Here is a 15313-nt window from a genome sequence, read left to right as displayed (position 1 = left end):
GCTTTGCCGAGGGCGATCCCAGCGGGCACCGGGGCTTGTGGAGATCGGCCGCTGGGCACCAGCCTAACGCACCCCGCAGCTTCTGTCCTCTCTCAAAATGAAGGAAAAGGGCGAAGGCGTTTGTGAGGAGGCACAGCTAACACCTCTCTTACATGGTTTTTCTGAAATCCATTTTCAGGAGTAAATATTTGTTAGAAATATGACCAAAAAAAAAATAATCATCAAAATAATGAAAACAGAAAACAATTACAAAAAAGTTAACAAAACCCTTGGAATTTCAGTGTGACTGAGCAATACTTTTTGCACAGTTCCATCAATTCCAGGAGTATTTCAGATCTTTAACGATCCCTGAATAACGTGAAGGGAAGTCTCGAGACTCGGCTGTCCCTGCGAGAGCAAGGCAGCAGAGACACGGCGAGGAGCACCGGGCCTTCGAAAAGAGCGGCGAGAAGATGAAAGGAGACAAAGGAGAGCGCGGCCTTTCAGAGGGATCACGTCACAGGAATACTAAGGCAGCCTGAAAAGGGTAGCCACAACTTTTTCATTCGCCGAAACTGCTTTTGCAGAGGGAAGCATCGTGAGGGCCAGCAGAGACGCAGAGGGACCGACTGCTGCATCCTATCGACTGCTGCCCAGAGCGGGTACCAAAAGCGCTTTTTCTGTTGGAGCTCAGAGCAAAATCAATGCAAAAGACAATTCTGCTCTCCTGGCCGCGCCGTGTGCTCCCACCACGCTTACTGTCGTCTCTGAAAGCATAGCTCCACGTGCACACTTTGCACTGAAAATAGGAATCCAAGGCAATTAAAGCACGTCTGCTTAAAAGGTCTGTTCTGTAAATACCCACCCGTTGGTGGGAGGTCCTTGCCTGGTCCTGCAGAAATACTCCTTTCCGAAGAGATGCTCGTGATGAAGAGGCTCCGAGGAGGATGCGTCTGGCTGAGCGAGGCCACCAGGGTTCTCGTTAGCTTCTCCCCGTCACCCCACGGCCGAAGGAGAAGGCAGAGCTCGGGCAGAGGGGGGCACTGAGGAGCGCCACAGCAGCCAGGGAGCACCCGAGCCTTTAGAAACTACGTCATCTTGAACATGAGAAAGGCAGGACTTTTTCTTCCTTTCGACCTTGTTCGTGGCTGCATTTTAGGAACGTGGGAGTTTCTGTGTCTGTTCGTCACCGAGCTCCGTCTCGGCTGGGGCATCGCTCTGCATTTTTCAGCAGAGGTTAACCCTCGGATACCCGCAGCCTCTGACCACAGAGTAACAGTAAACAGCACCTTATACCACCTTACACTTGTATGCTCTTCTGGATTTCCTTAGCTTTATGGCAAGCACTGAGTGACGGCCTCTACAAGGGGGCAGAGACCGTGCACGCAGACACTGCAAAAGCAAATATTGCTAAAGGCCATAGGCCCCAAAGTGCCTCCACACAGGTCCTGAGTGCCATCGCCACCATCACTGCTGGACAGGATCCTGGGCCTCGGACCATTCGGCCGCTGTCGCAGGGTCACCCAGTCCATCCGTGCCGCGATGCTGCGGCGTCGCAGCGGTGTGCTCGGTATGCTGAACCACGCTCGGCCGGCTAGGTACCCCCGCCATCCTCTGCTGTACTTCAATGCACGCTTAATTTCATCATAGAGGCTAAAATTCACTTTGGGAAAATGTGCTAGCATAGCGGCAACAGTTTATATTCCCATTAGAATAAACGCAAAAGCTCATTATTCCACGAGTGTCACTTATCCCTTGCTCCCCAACAATATGGGACCGATCTACAGTGCCTACACACAGCGCACGATCTTCGATGCTTTATTGCCCAGTCATTTCTATTTTACCCAAATGAAAAATAAAACCCCATTAGTAAGCAAAAGTCTCAGGAATTTTTATGAGATTGTAATGCTTCCAGTTTATGTTGAAAAAGACCAAAATCCTCAAGCTGTCCGTTGCTCCTCCAGCCAGGGACGTGGAAGATGCTGCTGACGCAGCGCAGCGCGAGCCATCAGACAGGGCAACGCTGCTCTGCTGGGGCCCCATCCAAAAGAAATGGGAAGGTTTTCCTCTCGCTAAGGACGTAATGGAAAATTTGAGGAAAAAAATGACAGGATGAACACCAAATCTCCGCAGGACAGCTGCAGACCTCATGTGAAATACTTTAACTGATTTTCAGGCTTTGATACGTTCTGCCCACAGCTTTCCAATGAGCTGTGTTTTCGGAAGGGAACACTTCAGGGAACATCAAGCATCAGTGTAGACACTAATAGTAATAAACAGCTGAATATCAAAGTGTATCAGAAGGAAGGATCCAGGAAAAAATAGTTTAAAGATAAAATACTGCAGACGCTAAAATTTAAGTCTCCAACATTAAATCAGGGCTTACGGACACTCTGCAAGGTAGAGCTGGTGCATGCAGAACCACGGGAAGGATAACGACAGCCCGCCACTCTCCCCTGCCCTTTTCTCCCCCGCGGTGAAGCATCCCAGTGGCTGCTGAGAACACCCTGCGAGTGCGCACGCGATAAAGGCGAAACGCAGTTTTCCCCCTGCGCTCCTACAGGACGGAATTATCACGCTTCAGCGACCCCCGCGAGAGCCCGATTTACGGCAGGGCTCGGGGGGCTCTGGCATCTCCCCGCGTCCCGCTCCGCTCCCCGACCCACCTGCGAGGACAGGGATGCTTACCCGCCTTCGTCAGCTCTGCATTATTCAGTGAGCAGTTAACGCGCATACATGCGAAACAGGTATCTGCCTAGATATTGCTCTCAAACGCTTGTTAGTCTTAATTTGTTTGATTGGCTAAGATGAATAGGTAAACACCAACATCCCTATCCACTCCTATCAGTATTCCCTGCACTTCCCATTCCCACAAGCATCTTTATCGAGAAAATCTCACCTGTGCAAATGCTACTGGCAAACAAACAAGCTCATGAACATTCTTTGAACAAACGCATGGGCTTTACTTGAATATATGATTGTAATTCATTTTATTTTATTCCAATTTTTCTATAGCTGAATGGGAGGATCACTCCTCCCATGTCATGTCAGCAGCACTGTTGAACTCCTGATCTCACCTTGCTGAGGCTGTTGCTGTTATTAAATTACTGCAGAAAGTGGGGAGTCATTCAAAAAAACCAAACAAATACTAACAGTAATGAAACCCGAGTGCCTAAAATGCACATTTCCCCCATATTTAGGCAAACAATTACAGAAAAGATGGCAATATGGGAAGTTCTGCCCCATGTCATGAAGAACTAATATTTAGCCACGGTCTAAATTCATAGAAACTTTTCACCATGGCCCCATAGCACAGTTTATGTACTTACTAATTAAGAAAATGGGCAACACTTTTTCTTTCATGCGTTACTTCTCACAACTGCAGCACCTTAACACCAGCACTAAAAAAGACATCGGAATCTGCTAAAGGCCGGGTGGAAACGGATGACTGTCCAACAAACTCAGAGTCTGCAGCTATGGCACAAGCGTGGAAGAAGACAAGAGACGCATCGCTGCTCCCAGGCAAAGATGAAGCCTGCCTCCAATAACCTTTGCAAACAGCAGCCAGCCCCGGGAGCCTGGCAGCTAGATTAATTTTAAATTCCTGGGGTGCCAATTACCAATACGCAGAAGGGAACGCTGCGTTTTGCTACTCAGCTGTGCCAATGTTTGAAAATTGTCTAGATCTGAGAATCCACGTTTTCCCTGCATTAGTCATTGTGAGTACAAACAGGGCTTTTTTCTTCTTCTTTTTCCATTGACAGACGATCTGGAGCCATTCCGAAGGTGCAGACCCGCGCGGCGCGGGTGCTGGTACAGACGAGCCAACAAACCCGTGTCTGCGCGCTGAAGCCCTTCCAGGAGTCTGGGGACCTGCCATCACTCACACCTAAAAAAAGGCTTCAGCAGCGTCGTTCCGCGCTTGACTAACTGCGAACAGCGAGGGCACTGCTGCTTTTAGGAAGCTAGAAGGTAATGCAAAAATTTTTTTTTAAAAAGTGCTACTGAAGAGCCCTCCCCAGCGCCCCTGGTGATGACGGCCCTGAGGTCATCCGCGTCCTCAGCCCTACCCTCTCCTCTGCCTGTTGGTCACACCATGGTCTTATGTTTCTAGAAATCAGAAAACTGAAAGAAAAATCTAAGAACCCACTGTTGGAAAACACCACCACCACCTTGGTCATGCCTCCATCGCCCAGCTCCAAGAGGTCCACGTGAGAGGCTGCCAGTGCCCAGGGCTGGACCGTCTCCTGCAGAGACACCACAATGCTGGCGCGGCAGTTACAGCATCTATTACAAATATTAAAGGTGTTTGGGGTAAGGCAGCATTTAAAATCCATTACCAAGAAAGCTTGACGTGTCTCAAAAATGCAAACCCCCTTCAGAACGGAGAGGAGGAGCTGAGCTGTGGTGCCTGTACAGCAGACCCGCCGTCACAACCGCTCCATGCCAGCCCCCCCGTCAGCCACCGCGCTGCCGTCGCTGCCTTCGGCGGGAGGACAGATCCTGTAGAGACTCACAAAACAGTGTTTTTCCTGCTGATGGTTCAAGCTGACTGGTTTTCACTGCCTATCCCTTTGACCAGTCTTCAGGGAGAAGGCACGTTGTGTCAATCATAAACGACAACGCAAAGTTGTTTAAGTACGAAATCGGACACCGCCAATATAATTAATGGCTACAGCACAGCATAAATGCACAAGAGAGACCGCTGGTCTCTGTGGCTTGTTTGAGTCTTGGCCTTTACGCTGAAAACGCTAGTCAGAAAAGATCAAGAACAATTGCACAGGGATTTTTAATCAATATCTAACCTGACAATAGGATTTGGAGGCAGATCATCCCATAAAACACAGGCGGCATCACAGACTAATTGTATTTACTTCCTATTGACCAGAGGCTCGCAGGCAGAGCGCTCCATATCCCAGGAAGGTACCACATGTCTCTCTCAAAAAAGCGCGTCACCCATTTGCCTCTGGGAACTAAAAAGCCAAACATTTTGCTGGAGGCTCATGTTAAACATTGCCCCGTCTGTACCCGTTTGGGATATCAGTGTCATTTATTGGGTGGTGTTGAAGTGGAAGACTCTGAAGCAGATGCACAAAATACCTTCTCCCTCTCTCTCTCCGGTCTCACTCCCCCCAAATTCACTGTGGAGCTGAACAGAAACACCGTGCAGATGTTGGGAAAACGTCACCGGCTCCTGGCCAGCGCTGCTTAACCTTGAGCGCGCGATTGAAGGATGCCCATTTGTGCCTGGGAGACGGTGCCATGAATCACAGACCCCCGTTCCTCCCGCAGCGAAGGCACAACGCGTCCTTGTTTCTCAACACCAGTAACAAGATGTCCTGCATCACGTTTTATAAATAGGCTCAGAAGAAACATGCTTCCCATCCACCCATCTCAATCCCAAGCAATTACCAGAGCAAAGAAGATGCCTGAACATCCACACACCCCCTCTGCGCGTGGAGGAGCCAGACCCCAGGCAGAGCTGAGGAGATCCCGCGCAGCCGCGACGCAGCTCGTTGGAGATGAGCTGCCAACTGCCACAGCAGCCACCGCCAGAGATACCTCTGGGGAGCACACAACAAAAAGAAAAAGAGAGACAAAGCTCGCAATTAAAGACAAGAGGGGTGACTTCGGAGGGGAGGGCCTGTGGGGGACCAGCTCAGCCTGGGCACCCCGCTCCGGAGCAGGATCCGGGGTCTGCCCGTGGTCGGGGAGCACTCGGGCTATACGGGCGTCGCTCAGGCTGATGGACAACGGGTTGAAATCATGGGAAATTTCCCGACGGAAAGGTGGGCAAAGCTAGAAAATGCTCTCTCAAAGGTAATGGAAAAAGCTTTGCAGTTTGGGAGCGAACCTCCCTAAAGGTCACAGCCCAATTTTAGGTTGGAGCTCAGCAGTTTGGTTTTGCGTCATCAGTTCCTCTTGGGATCCAACAGGAAGGACTCTGCTGCCTGCCCTGAATTTCTTCAGAAACAGGGTCCTGCCTTAACATTTTCCGTTTATGTGAGAACACTTCGTGAGCCGAGCTGCCCTTCAGGGACGCTGGAACCTCCCGGCGCCGTGGTGACTGCGCCGGGGCTGCGGGCTCTGCGGAGCAGTGACGAGGGGGGACCTGCGGCACCTCTGACCCCCCGCAGCACCGGGCACCTCCCCGAGCTCCCGGGACGGTGGGTGGAGGACGGTCCCACCAGGCCCCAGCCAAACGCCTGTTCCTCAGCGGGCAAGAGCAGAGGGACCGAGGCACCTGCCCGCCGTGTCCCCTCTGCCGTCACAGGGACACCCGGGCAGATGCTGGCTCGCAGAGCACCGCCGTGCCGTGCCGGCAGTTACGCAGAGGGAATTCACAGTTTCCTTTGAATTCTCGTGTCACGCTGCCCGTCATGGGCACCGGCCAAGACAGACGCTAACAACAACGCGAGCAGCTGTCTGTCTCCCGGGCAAACCAGACCCCAAGTTTCGAGGTGTTTCTCAGTTCATTGCACTGAACTGTGAACATTTAATGGCTCCTTCGTGGTATCTACACCCCGCTCCCCCTCTTCTCGCCGCTCGCTGCATCCAACCACGGACGCGGGTCAGGACCTCGACTGCGGGGAAAAGCGCTAAATGCTGCAGATCAACGTGACCACGTTTTTGGTGAAGTCACAGCCTTTCTGGAGGTGGACACTGCTCCCACCGCTGCAGCACACGCTCCCCCTTTACTTACACGCAGAGGATGCAAATGGAGCTGACACACACACAAACGTCGCGAAGGACGGTGACATTTCGTTCACGTTCCCTTTGATCACTCCCACGGCGCGGGCACCGTCCTCCGTGGGCCGTGGGGCATCTTTCACAGACCAGTGACAGCAACAGCGTTTTCTTTTTTAATACGGAAGCGCAATTGCAAAACCGTGGGGAAAAAGGGATTATTTTCCATTTGCTTCTTGAAACAGATGTCACTTCCCTCAGACCTGCTTGTTTTCAGGACTGCAGGGGTTTTATCTTTAAAACAATAATATTATTACAATATGCATCAAATGCTGTTTTCTAACAAAAGAAAACAAATTGCCTCAGCTTTGTAAGCAGGGGTAACCAGTCAGTAACACAAATAGCTCCACAAAGGTAGGGTTAGCATCTCGGCCCAGCGATCGCCCACCCTGGGGAAACTCCTGCCCGTGAACCCAAGGGCCCTGGGGGGACCAGGCCACTACCAAACCATGCAGAAACAAGAGGAAAACTCCGCTCGACTCCTCCCGCGGCTTCACTGTGCCCACAACAGCCAGAAGAAAAGCCATTGAGTGACCCAAAAAAACTCCCTCGAGACTAAACTCCGCACCGGCAGCAAGCAGCTCCACAGCAAGGCTGCCCACAAGGTCCACCCCGGATTCCAGCACAGCCACAGGCTGAGTTCTCCCCCACACCATCGCGCGCCCGTGGAGCAACCGGCTTCCCCAGCTCCTGTGCCTGCCCCGCTTCAGGACGGGAAAACACAGCTGAGAACCTAAAAGCCTTCAGAATAGGGAAACGCGACTCAAAACCTTAAAAAAGTCTCACTTGAGCTGACTCTCTGTTTAGGGAACGTTTGAGCTGGCATCATCTCTATATTTGCTACAGAAAATACATCACACCTCTGAACAGAGACACGCAACTAAGAAAATCCATATTCCCTTCAGACAAACAAAATCCCCCCAAGCAGGGAAACACGGGACCGCCGACCTCCTCAGCAGCAGCCGAAGGGGGCCCTGCGGGCTCGGCCGGATAAACCCCCCGGAGAGAGGAACCGGTCGCCATCCTACCTGCAGAAGCCAGTAGCACCTTCTGTGAAACGTGGGGATGATGGAGGAATGGACGTAGCAGCCGTACAAGCACTGGGGACACAAAAAGAGAGACGGCAGAGCCGGGTTAGTGGAGGAAACCATCACCCGCGGAGGCAGCGCCTCACCCGCTACCGGAGGATGTTGTTTCTGAAGTCGGTCCATGGCTGGTAACACAAAACATGGGATTATGGTCCCCCAGCATTTGTTTTAAATTGCTCCAGGTCACAGGATCCCTCTTCAAAGAGCCTCTGCGTCCCGGCGCGATGCGTCCCGGCACAATGAGTCCCGGCGCACAGCACGGAGATGGGTTTGGTTACCTGCATTTTCGTCTTTGCTCCAACATATTTTTAGTTTTTAAAAAGCACAACGCAAACATCTCTTTTTCCATGGTTCATCACCTGGGTATGTAAATTGAAAATTTAGGGTTTATAAACTGGAAAAATTGCTCTCAGATATTTTATACAGCAAAATGCCAAAATATGGTTGCTTTTTTTTTCTTTTCTCTTTTTTTGTTAAAGGAACTCTGCTTCTCTGATTAACTGAAATCAGTAAGGCTAAGGAATTCCTTCTGCAGGAGAAAATCAAACTTTCAGTATGTTAAAACTTTTCAACACTGCTTTCGGATGGAAGCTAGGCCCAGCGCAAACCAAACACACAAAACTGTTTTTAATTTAAAAGATCCCGATACAATTCCTGTCCACAAGATTTGTTTATTATTAAGAGAGCAATACTATTTTCCGACTCTGCTGGCTTTTAATATAGTGCGCATGGGGGATGGGTGTGCGTGTAATGATGTATTCTCCCATAGCAAAGGTGATTAGTTTTCCTTAAATGCGAGATTGCAACAGCCCACCAATCTGCTCGCAGCTTCTTCGGATATTTCCCCTGGAAGATCACGGGTCACGCGTATTTTAGGCACACCAATATTCTGCCATTATAGAAGGAAAAAAATAAATAAATCCAACTAGAGCAGACCTTAAGGGGAATTTCTTTTTTTTTGTTTTACTCCAGCGAATGCATCGATTGTGACGACTCCCAGCACTAACGCGCTCTCTGCTCGCTCGCAGCCCTGTCCGTGCTCTCCCAGGGGTCCGCACCACGCCGGGGCGTGGGAATCGGCACCGAGCGTCCTCCCGGCAGGACGGGATGGCCCCGGACAGACTTCAGCAAGACTTTATCCCCGTTAAGTGGGACCCAACTTGCCCATGGGAAGTTCCATCTCAACACGAGGAGGAACTTCTTTGCTGTGGGGGTGGCAGAGCCCTGGCACAGGCTGCCCAGAGAGGTGGGGGAGTCTCCGTCTCTGGAGACATCCCAACCCCGCCTGGACGCGTTCCTGTGCCACCTGCTGTGGGTGACCCTGCCCTGGCAGGGGGTGGGACGGGATGGGCTCCAGAGGTCCCTTCCCACCCCCAGCAGTCTGTGATTCTAAGCGTATGGCTACTGGAAAATCTTATCACTACATCACCATCCCAGTTGTCTCCACTACCTGCTTGTGCAGATACGGATGCCACGGCACCAATGGTGATGTGAAGGTTGATGGGTGGCACCAAGGCTTTACCGGCGTGGGCGGGGGTTCCCTGCGCTCGGTGCCCCGGTGACACCGTTATCCCATCCACGCGCCAGCCTGCGCCGGGACGCGGCTCTGACCGTGCCATCCCCCAGCACAAGGCACCGGCCGCCCGCACAAACACAAAGGGACCAGTAAATCTTCATTTATAGCCCTTCTGTGTGGAAGGCGCCTCACAAATGGTGAGAACTCTCTGCTAGCCACGAGCTCGCCCGCCCAGCGTTGTCCACATGCCCGTGGTGGGCGAGCAGGGAGGGAGGCGAGCGCCCGGCATGGCCGCGTATCGGCCAGCACAGGGGAGGCTGGTGGCAGCGTCTCCTCCCCGCCACCACCGCTCGCAAGGTCGGCCTCAATTAAAAAGCATTTAAGGACTGCTGGCTGCCATCACCCTGGCTATTTTTAAAATACAAATGACAAAGATTAATAATGTTTTTAAATGTGTCAAGGATACATTCCACACACACAAAAAAAGCACGGAGGAAAAACAGAGAGGAAAGAAAACCTGCAGAAAATAATCCAAAGAAAAGCTTAACATTTAAATCCCACCACTCAGCCTGGGGAAAAGCAGCCACCGTTTGTTTAAGATAATCCCTGACAGCGACTCCCGGCTGCACGGCACCGGGGGCTGCAGCAAAAGGTCTTTAACGTTTGGTTCTGCTGACTCAGAGCTGGTGCCCCCTCTTCGGGAAGCGGCGTGGTGGGTGCTGTGTCTCCCAGTCCGACCAGTTTCCCAGCCAGGACGGGGGAGCTGGTCCGGAGCACGGCGCTGAGGAGCCTTCGCAACAGCGAGGAACACCCATCGCAACGCAGGCAACAGGCATCAGCACACATCAGCACACATCCGCACACCCCCACGCCATTCACGACCCCCATTCGCTGTGAAGCCGATTGAAACCTCACCATCATTAAAACAAAAACTAATGAGAAGCGCTAACGCTGAGCTCCCGGCAGCTCGCTGCATTCAGTGGGCAGGAAAGCTGCTCTCTATCGCCAGCTCCGTCTCGCATGTAATTCTAGAGGTGTCAATAATGAATTACATAAAAGCATCCCACCTCCATGAAACTGGTTTTCAGCATTTCAGCAAACCGTTAAAAAAACCCTAACGGTTCACAGAACTTACAAGGCAGAAGGGATTTTATCCAGAACGTGGAAATCTAGTTCTGGATTGATGTTTTGGGGCTGGAAGTTCCAGCTTGGGTGGCTGGGGTGAAGGAGACCCCTGCATAAGCCAGCCCCCGGCCTCGGAGAGACGGCGGGGAGCTCTTCGTCACGGGCGCCACGGGATTGCAGCGAGAGAGAGAGCGCGGCTGCGGAGAAACGCGCTGCCGCGGGAGGAACGCCCTGGAAACCCAGCTTCTGGAGTAACGACAAGATGAGTGATGGCGGCAATAAAAACTACATTAATTTTCGGATAAAAAGGCATAAGAAAATGTTTAAGATATAAATAGAAACCGTAGAAATCTGAGCTTCGCTGTTTTGGAGGATTTTCAAGGTTAATGAGTTAAGCGCTGTCAGATGACATAAAATCTGAAGTTTGGTGGCACGGTACGTGTGGGTTGGCAGGGGGAGGGTGCAGAGGTGACTTTCCTGCGCCCAAGACAGGGCAGCGCTGGACCCTCTGCCCCGCACGGGGCTGGTGCTGCCACGCGCCCGTCGGCGGGGGACGGGACGCTGGGGCCGATCGGGAGAACAGAGTCCCCTCCTCGCTGGCCTTAGGAGACAGGTAACCAGGGCACACTTAATGCCGTTAGCTAAGGGAGTCCGTAAAATGAATTCTTGCTCAAAACAGGCAAGAGGGGTTTCATTAGCTGGGTTTTCTTTCTTTCTTTTTTTTTTTTTTATTGGGGAGGTAAAACGCGGAGGCCTGTGTGTCTGTGGCTATGTTAATGCCAGGCTGGGCGCTCAGCCAACACATTAAGTGAAATCGAACTCCTGAAACCAGCTTTAATCAGCAGATTTTTAAGGTTAGAACGACTCTCTCCTCTGGAAGGCTTGCCAAGGTTAATTCTGTCCTGAGCAGGCTGAATTAATGGGCTGGACAGGGGAGAACATTTTTTTTTCATGGTTCTCTTTTAAGTTTACAAAATCTCCAGGAGAAAAGAAATGGCATTCCTGAACCGCCTGAGGAGAAACGCCACTTCAGCAGCTGATCGATTCCCGATGCGGCAGCGGAGGCCGAGACACGAGCGGCCGTCACCTCCCGTGAGTGTGGGGAGGTGCACCATCAGCCCGTCCCCCGGCCAAGCCCCCGGTGGCACCGGCCGAGGGACGGGGACACTGGCCCGCGGGGATGGCTGCCGTCCCCATGGCGGGACAGGACAGGGGTGCCCATGGCGGCGCTGCAGTCGCCGGTCGGAATGTGCTGGTCCTGGCAAACGACAGGGTGTTCAGACACAGGGTTTGTCCCGCGGCGCTGGGGGATCCCCCCGCGCTGACGAACCAGCCGAGAGCAGCTCCCCCGACGCCCAGTCCGTACCCGACGCCCGCGGTTACAAGCACCTTCTCTGCGCCCCCCGCGGGCTCCCGAGAGCCAGGCCCTGCCAGCTCCGCTTCATCCGGCGCCTTTTTAAAATCGACGGATAATTAAAGAGAAAAGGGCCTTCTCCGGGCAGGGGGGGAGAGCCGTGCAATTACAGCTGCCTGCCCCTCCACTTACATGCAGTCCTCATCTCACGTTTATCAAACTTCTGAAAACCAGAGGCGGGGGGGGGGGAGGATCAAAGTATTAGTGGATTTTTTTATCCTGAATTCCTTAAAGTGATTGTGGCTTATTTAAAACTAATACAATAATGCTGAGGTGTTCTTCCTTAACAAGAACACCTTGGGAATGGAAATAGGAAAGCAAGAGAATCAAAAATTCAAGATAGGGTTGGACAGGCTTTGAAATTCTTCTCCCCGGTGAGTTACACTAGTGGATATTTAAAAAAAAAAAAAAAAAGCGCCTAGATTTTGTTCAGATTTTCACACTGAATTCCCAATTCCCTTAATAAGAAGCTAAATCAATCTTTAGAGAACAAACCACGGAAGACCTGTGGCTCTAAATTATTAAAATATACTCAAGTAATTTTATGGTGTAAGGCTTCAACTTCTAGTACCCCAGCAGCCTGCAGGCATCACAAGCAGGATCCGCGCAGGTTATTCTGGAAGAAGGACGGTGCCCGCCGCCGGGATGGAGCCGGGTCCTCACTCGGCTCCACGGGGACACGCTCCTGCCACGGTGCCTCTCCCGAACAGCAAAGCCCCAGGTGCCGGCCACCAGAGATGTCCCTGTCCTCCCAAGGGACGGCCACGGCCCCCCCTCCCTGCCAGCCAGTTTTTCAGATCCTCCTGGTTTCTTTTGGAGAGGAAAGAAGAGCGGGAGGAATGAATTTGCCGGGAAAGGGCACGCGTTCCCTGAGCGAACGCTAACAGCTCGGGATTTGCACTGAAATCCCTAAATAAATAGTCTTGTCAAACAAACATGCTCATGGCAACAGCAGTAAAAAATGCCCCAAATAATGGAATCTGACTACCAGACAAGTGAAATCCAAAACACATTTTAAAAAGAGAAAAAGGAAAAGAGCACGAAATCATCAATAGGGGATGTGAAATTCCTTATGAAAAGGCTCCTGAACCGAGCAAATGCACCTGCAAAAGAAAAGGCTGCTGCCTGCAGCCTCCCGAGGCGGGGCAGGGGCCAGAAGCCCATGTAGAAACGGCCCCAGACACCCCTGGAAGCCCCTGGAGAGGGAAGCCCCCGGCTGCCGGACGCGCGGCTCCAACACGGGCTGGCTCCTGCCAAGCCCCGGATCCGCGGTGCCGTCAGCAGTGGTGGGCACCGCTCGGGAAGACGCTTCTGGTGCTGACTGCCCGAAAATGGAACATAACGTTTCCCCCCGGCCCGCAGCAGGACGTGAAAACCCCCGGTAGGAACATAACGCCGATGTTTAACAAACCAGGGACAGGGCCCACAACCGCTTCGGTGGCCTGCGACACAGCAGGACGGAAAGCCACCGCCGCTCTTATCTCTCGTGGTGGTGTTGAGCGGCACGCACTGAGGTCTAGCAGCTAATCACATCCCCGTTCCACCACCGGACTGCGGGGATCTCCTTCGGTAATTACTCTGACACCTTCCAAGCTTCTCTACCAAATTCCATCAGGGAATAGCTCACTGCCTGCAGCAGCAGCGCTGCTGCCGAGTATCAAACCTCCCAGGAAAGCCGAATGAGGTGTTCGCTTCATTCTTCTCATCATCCTGGTGACAGGGTACGGGTCTCCTAAATTAGCGGCTGTATCTGAGCCCCGCCAAGCTCTGCCCTCGCCCCCAGTGCCGCAGGGGAGGTGGCCCGCAGGAGCTGCAGCCCTGCCATGGCCCGCAGGCTGCGCCTCCTACAGCCTTCTCCGACGGAGAAGGGAAAATGGAAAAGCAGCTTGTGAGTTCTCACCTCGGCATCCTTCAACGCAGTCACCTGTGTTTCGGAGACACCAGTCAAAATGCAACAATAAAACCCCCTCTCCCATCCCTATCAGAGACGTTTCCATTATCTGTTCATCTAGATACCGCTGTCATCACGTTCTTTTCACCAACTTTTTCACGTCCGAGCAGAGATACTATCCAATCTTCCTGAAACCCATTTCTCTGGCTTTCTCACAAACCACGACCAGAGAAGTTTGTTAGCTGTTTGTAGTAATACCTTTGTTTCACATGTAGGAGCAATTTTCCATCTGTGCGTGTAACAAGTACCCACAAAATCCTCTGTTGATCTTCTCCGACAGGGCAGAGCACGGTTGGAAAAGCAAAGCTACTGAAAACCTCGGGTCTCTAACGTGAGCTGCCTCTTGCCCACCAAATTAGCAAGCATCAGGGAAAACCCTCAAATTTTATGCGTGTCACCTCTCCTTCCAAAGAGACCTGAAGTAAGCATCCTGCGAGATCAGGTTATCTCGTAGCAGATGGTCCCTCCTTCAGGACAGGGATGCTAAAGCCACGGACACGTTCCAAATCCATTTAAACATCAGATTAGGCTCGCCCCTGTCAGCCGCCGGAGCTGGGAGACGGCAGCGGCTCCTGCCCGCTCCATTAATCAAAATTCAGCGAGAAAAGCCAACGTGCTGCTGTAAAACCCCCTGACTCGATGCCAACACCACGCACGGGGAACCTAGTGCCATCAATCTTACTTTTCCTCCCCCGGCAGCGAGATGCGGCTGGGGAGGGGGGAGCAGCGCCGGGGGCCTGGCCAAGCGAGCGGAGAAGCAGGTTTTTGACAACTCTCCCAGGGCAAAGTGATGCACAGTGACACCAAGTTGACGGGGATGCAACAAGGAACCGACCTCAACGTTCCTCTGTTCAGATCGGTGCCGGTTCAGCTTTTTAAAACAGGGAGGTGCAACGGGCGGAACCCCGCAGCGCCCAGGAGCCCCCCGGGGGGCAGGCGGGCTGCACCCAGAGGTCTTGTTCTGACCCAAGAAGGGAAAAAAGTGTCATAACATAGGGAGGCATCCAGACTTTCCCATTACTGCAGCAAACCTTCAATTAAAACACTGCTAAACGTGTTTTCTCACTGCCGATCTTAGTTAGACACAGACATTAGACAGGTTTGGATTCTCCTCCAGTGTTTCTAGACAGTAACTTTGATTCAGCAAAGCACAAAAACCGTGCTCCGATCTCAGCGCTGGACGGATCTGCACTGCTGGCAAGGCTTCCCTGTTATCGATGTCAACTAAACTTAAGCAATCGCTTATACTTTGCCAGTTTGGGCAAGGAGTCCCTACGTACTGACAGCAGATCTCAAAAAACATCCTAAAATTTCTGCGCAGTTGCAAAATCCCGGAGAATCTGACCTTTCCTTTCGGGGCTCCAGCGGAGACGGCGGCAGCGCCCCAGGAACCTCTCTGCAGCATCGGGGCACCGGTGGCCGCTCAGGCATTCATCCCGGAGCAAGAACTTTGGTTTTGATCCTATTGGCTCATTCTCTGACGTGCTTCAAAC

At 52.3% G+C, this 15313-nt stretch overlaps 1 protein-coding gene across 5 annotated transcripts in view; it reads right to left on the bottom strand.

The window, feature by feature from the left end:
* CAMTA1 (calmodulin binding transcription activator 1) overlaps positions 1-15313 on the bottom strand; it is a 296378-nt gene that overhangs the window by 118839 nt on the left and 162226 nt on the right. For all 5 annotated transcript variants that reach the window (XM_074560717.1, XM_074560719.1, XM_074560718.1 and 2 more), the window contains one exon: positions 7755-7826. In XM_074560717.1, coding sequence (XP_074416818.1) covers positions 7755-7826 — 72 coding nt within the window. The remainder of the gene's footprint in view (positions 1-7754; positions 7827-15313) is intronic.

The sequence above is a fragment of the Larus michahellis genome, chromosome 16 (assembly GCF_964199755.1).
Source record: "Larus michahellis chromosome 16, bLarMic1.1, whole genome shotgun sequence".
In the NCBI taxonomy this organism is placed as follows: domain Eukaryota; kingdom Metazoa; phylum Chordata; class Aves; order Charadriiformes; family Laridae; genus Larus; species Larus michahellis.
Note: the sequence above shows the minus strand (reverse complement) of the source record. Positions and strands in the feature narration are given on the sequence as shown.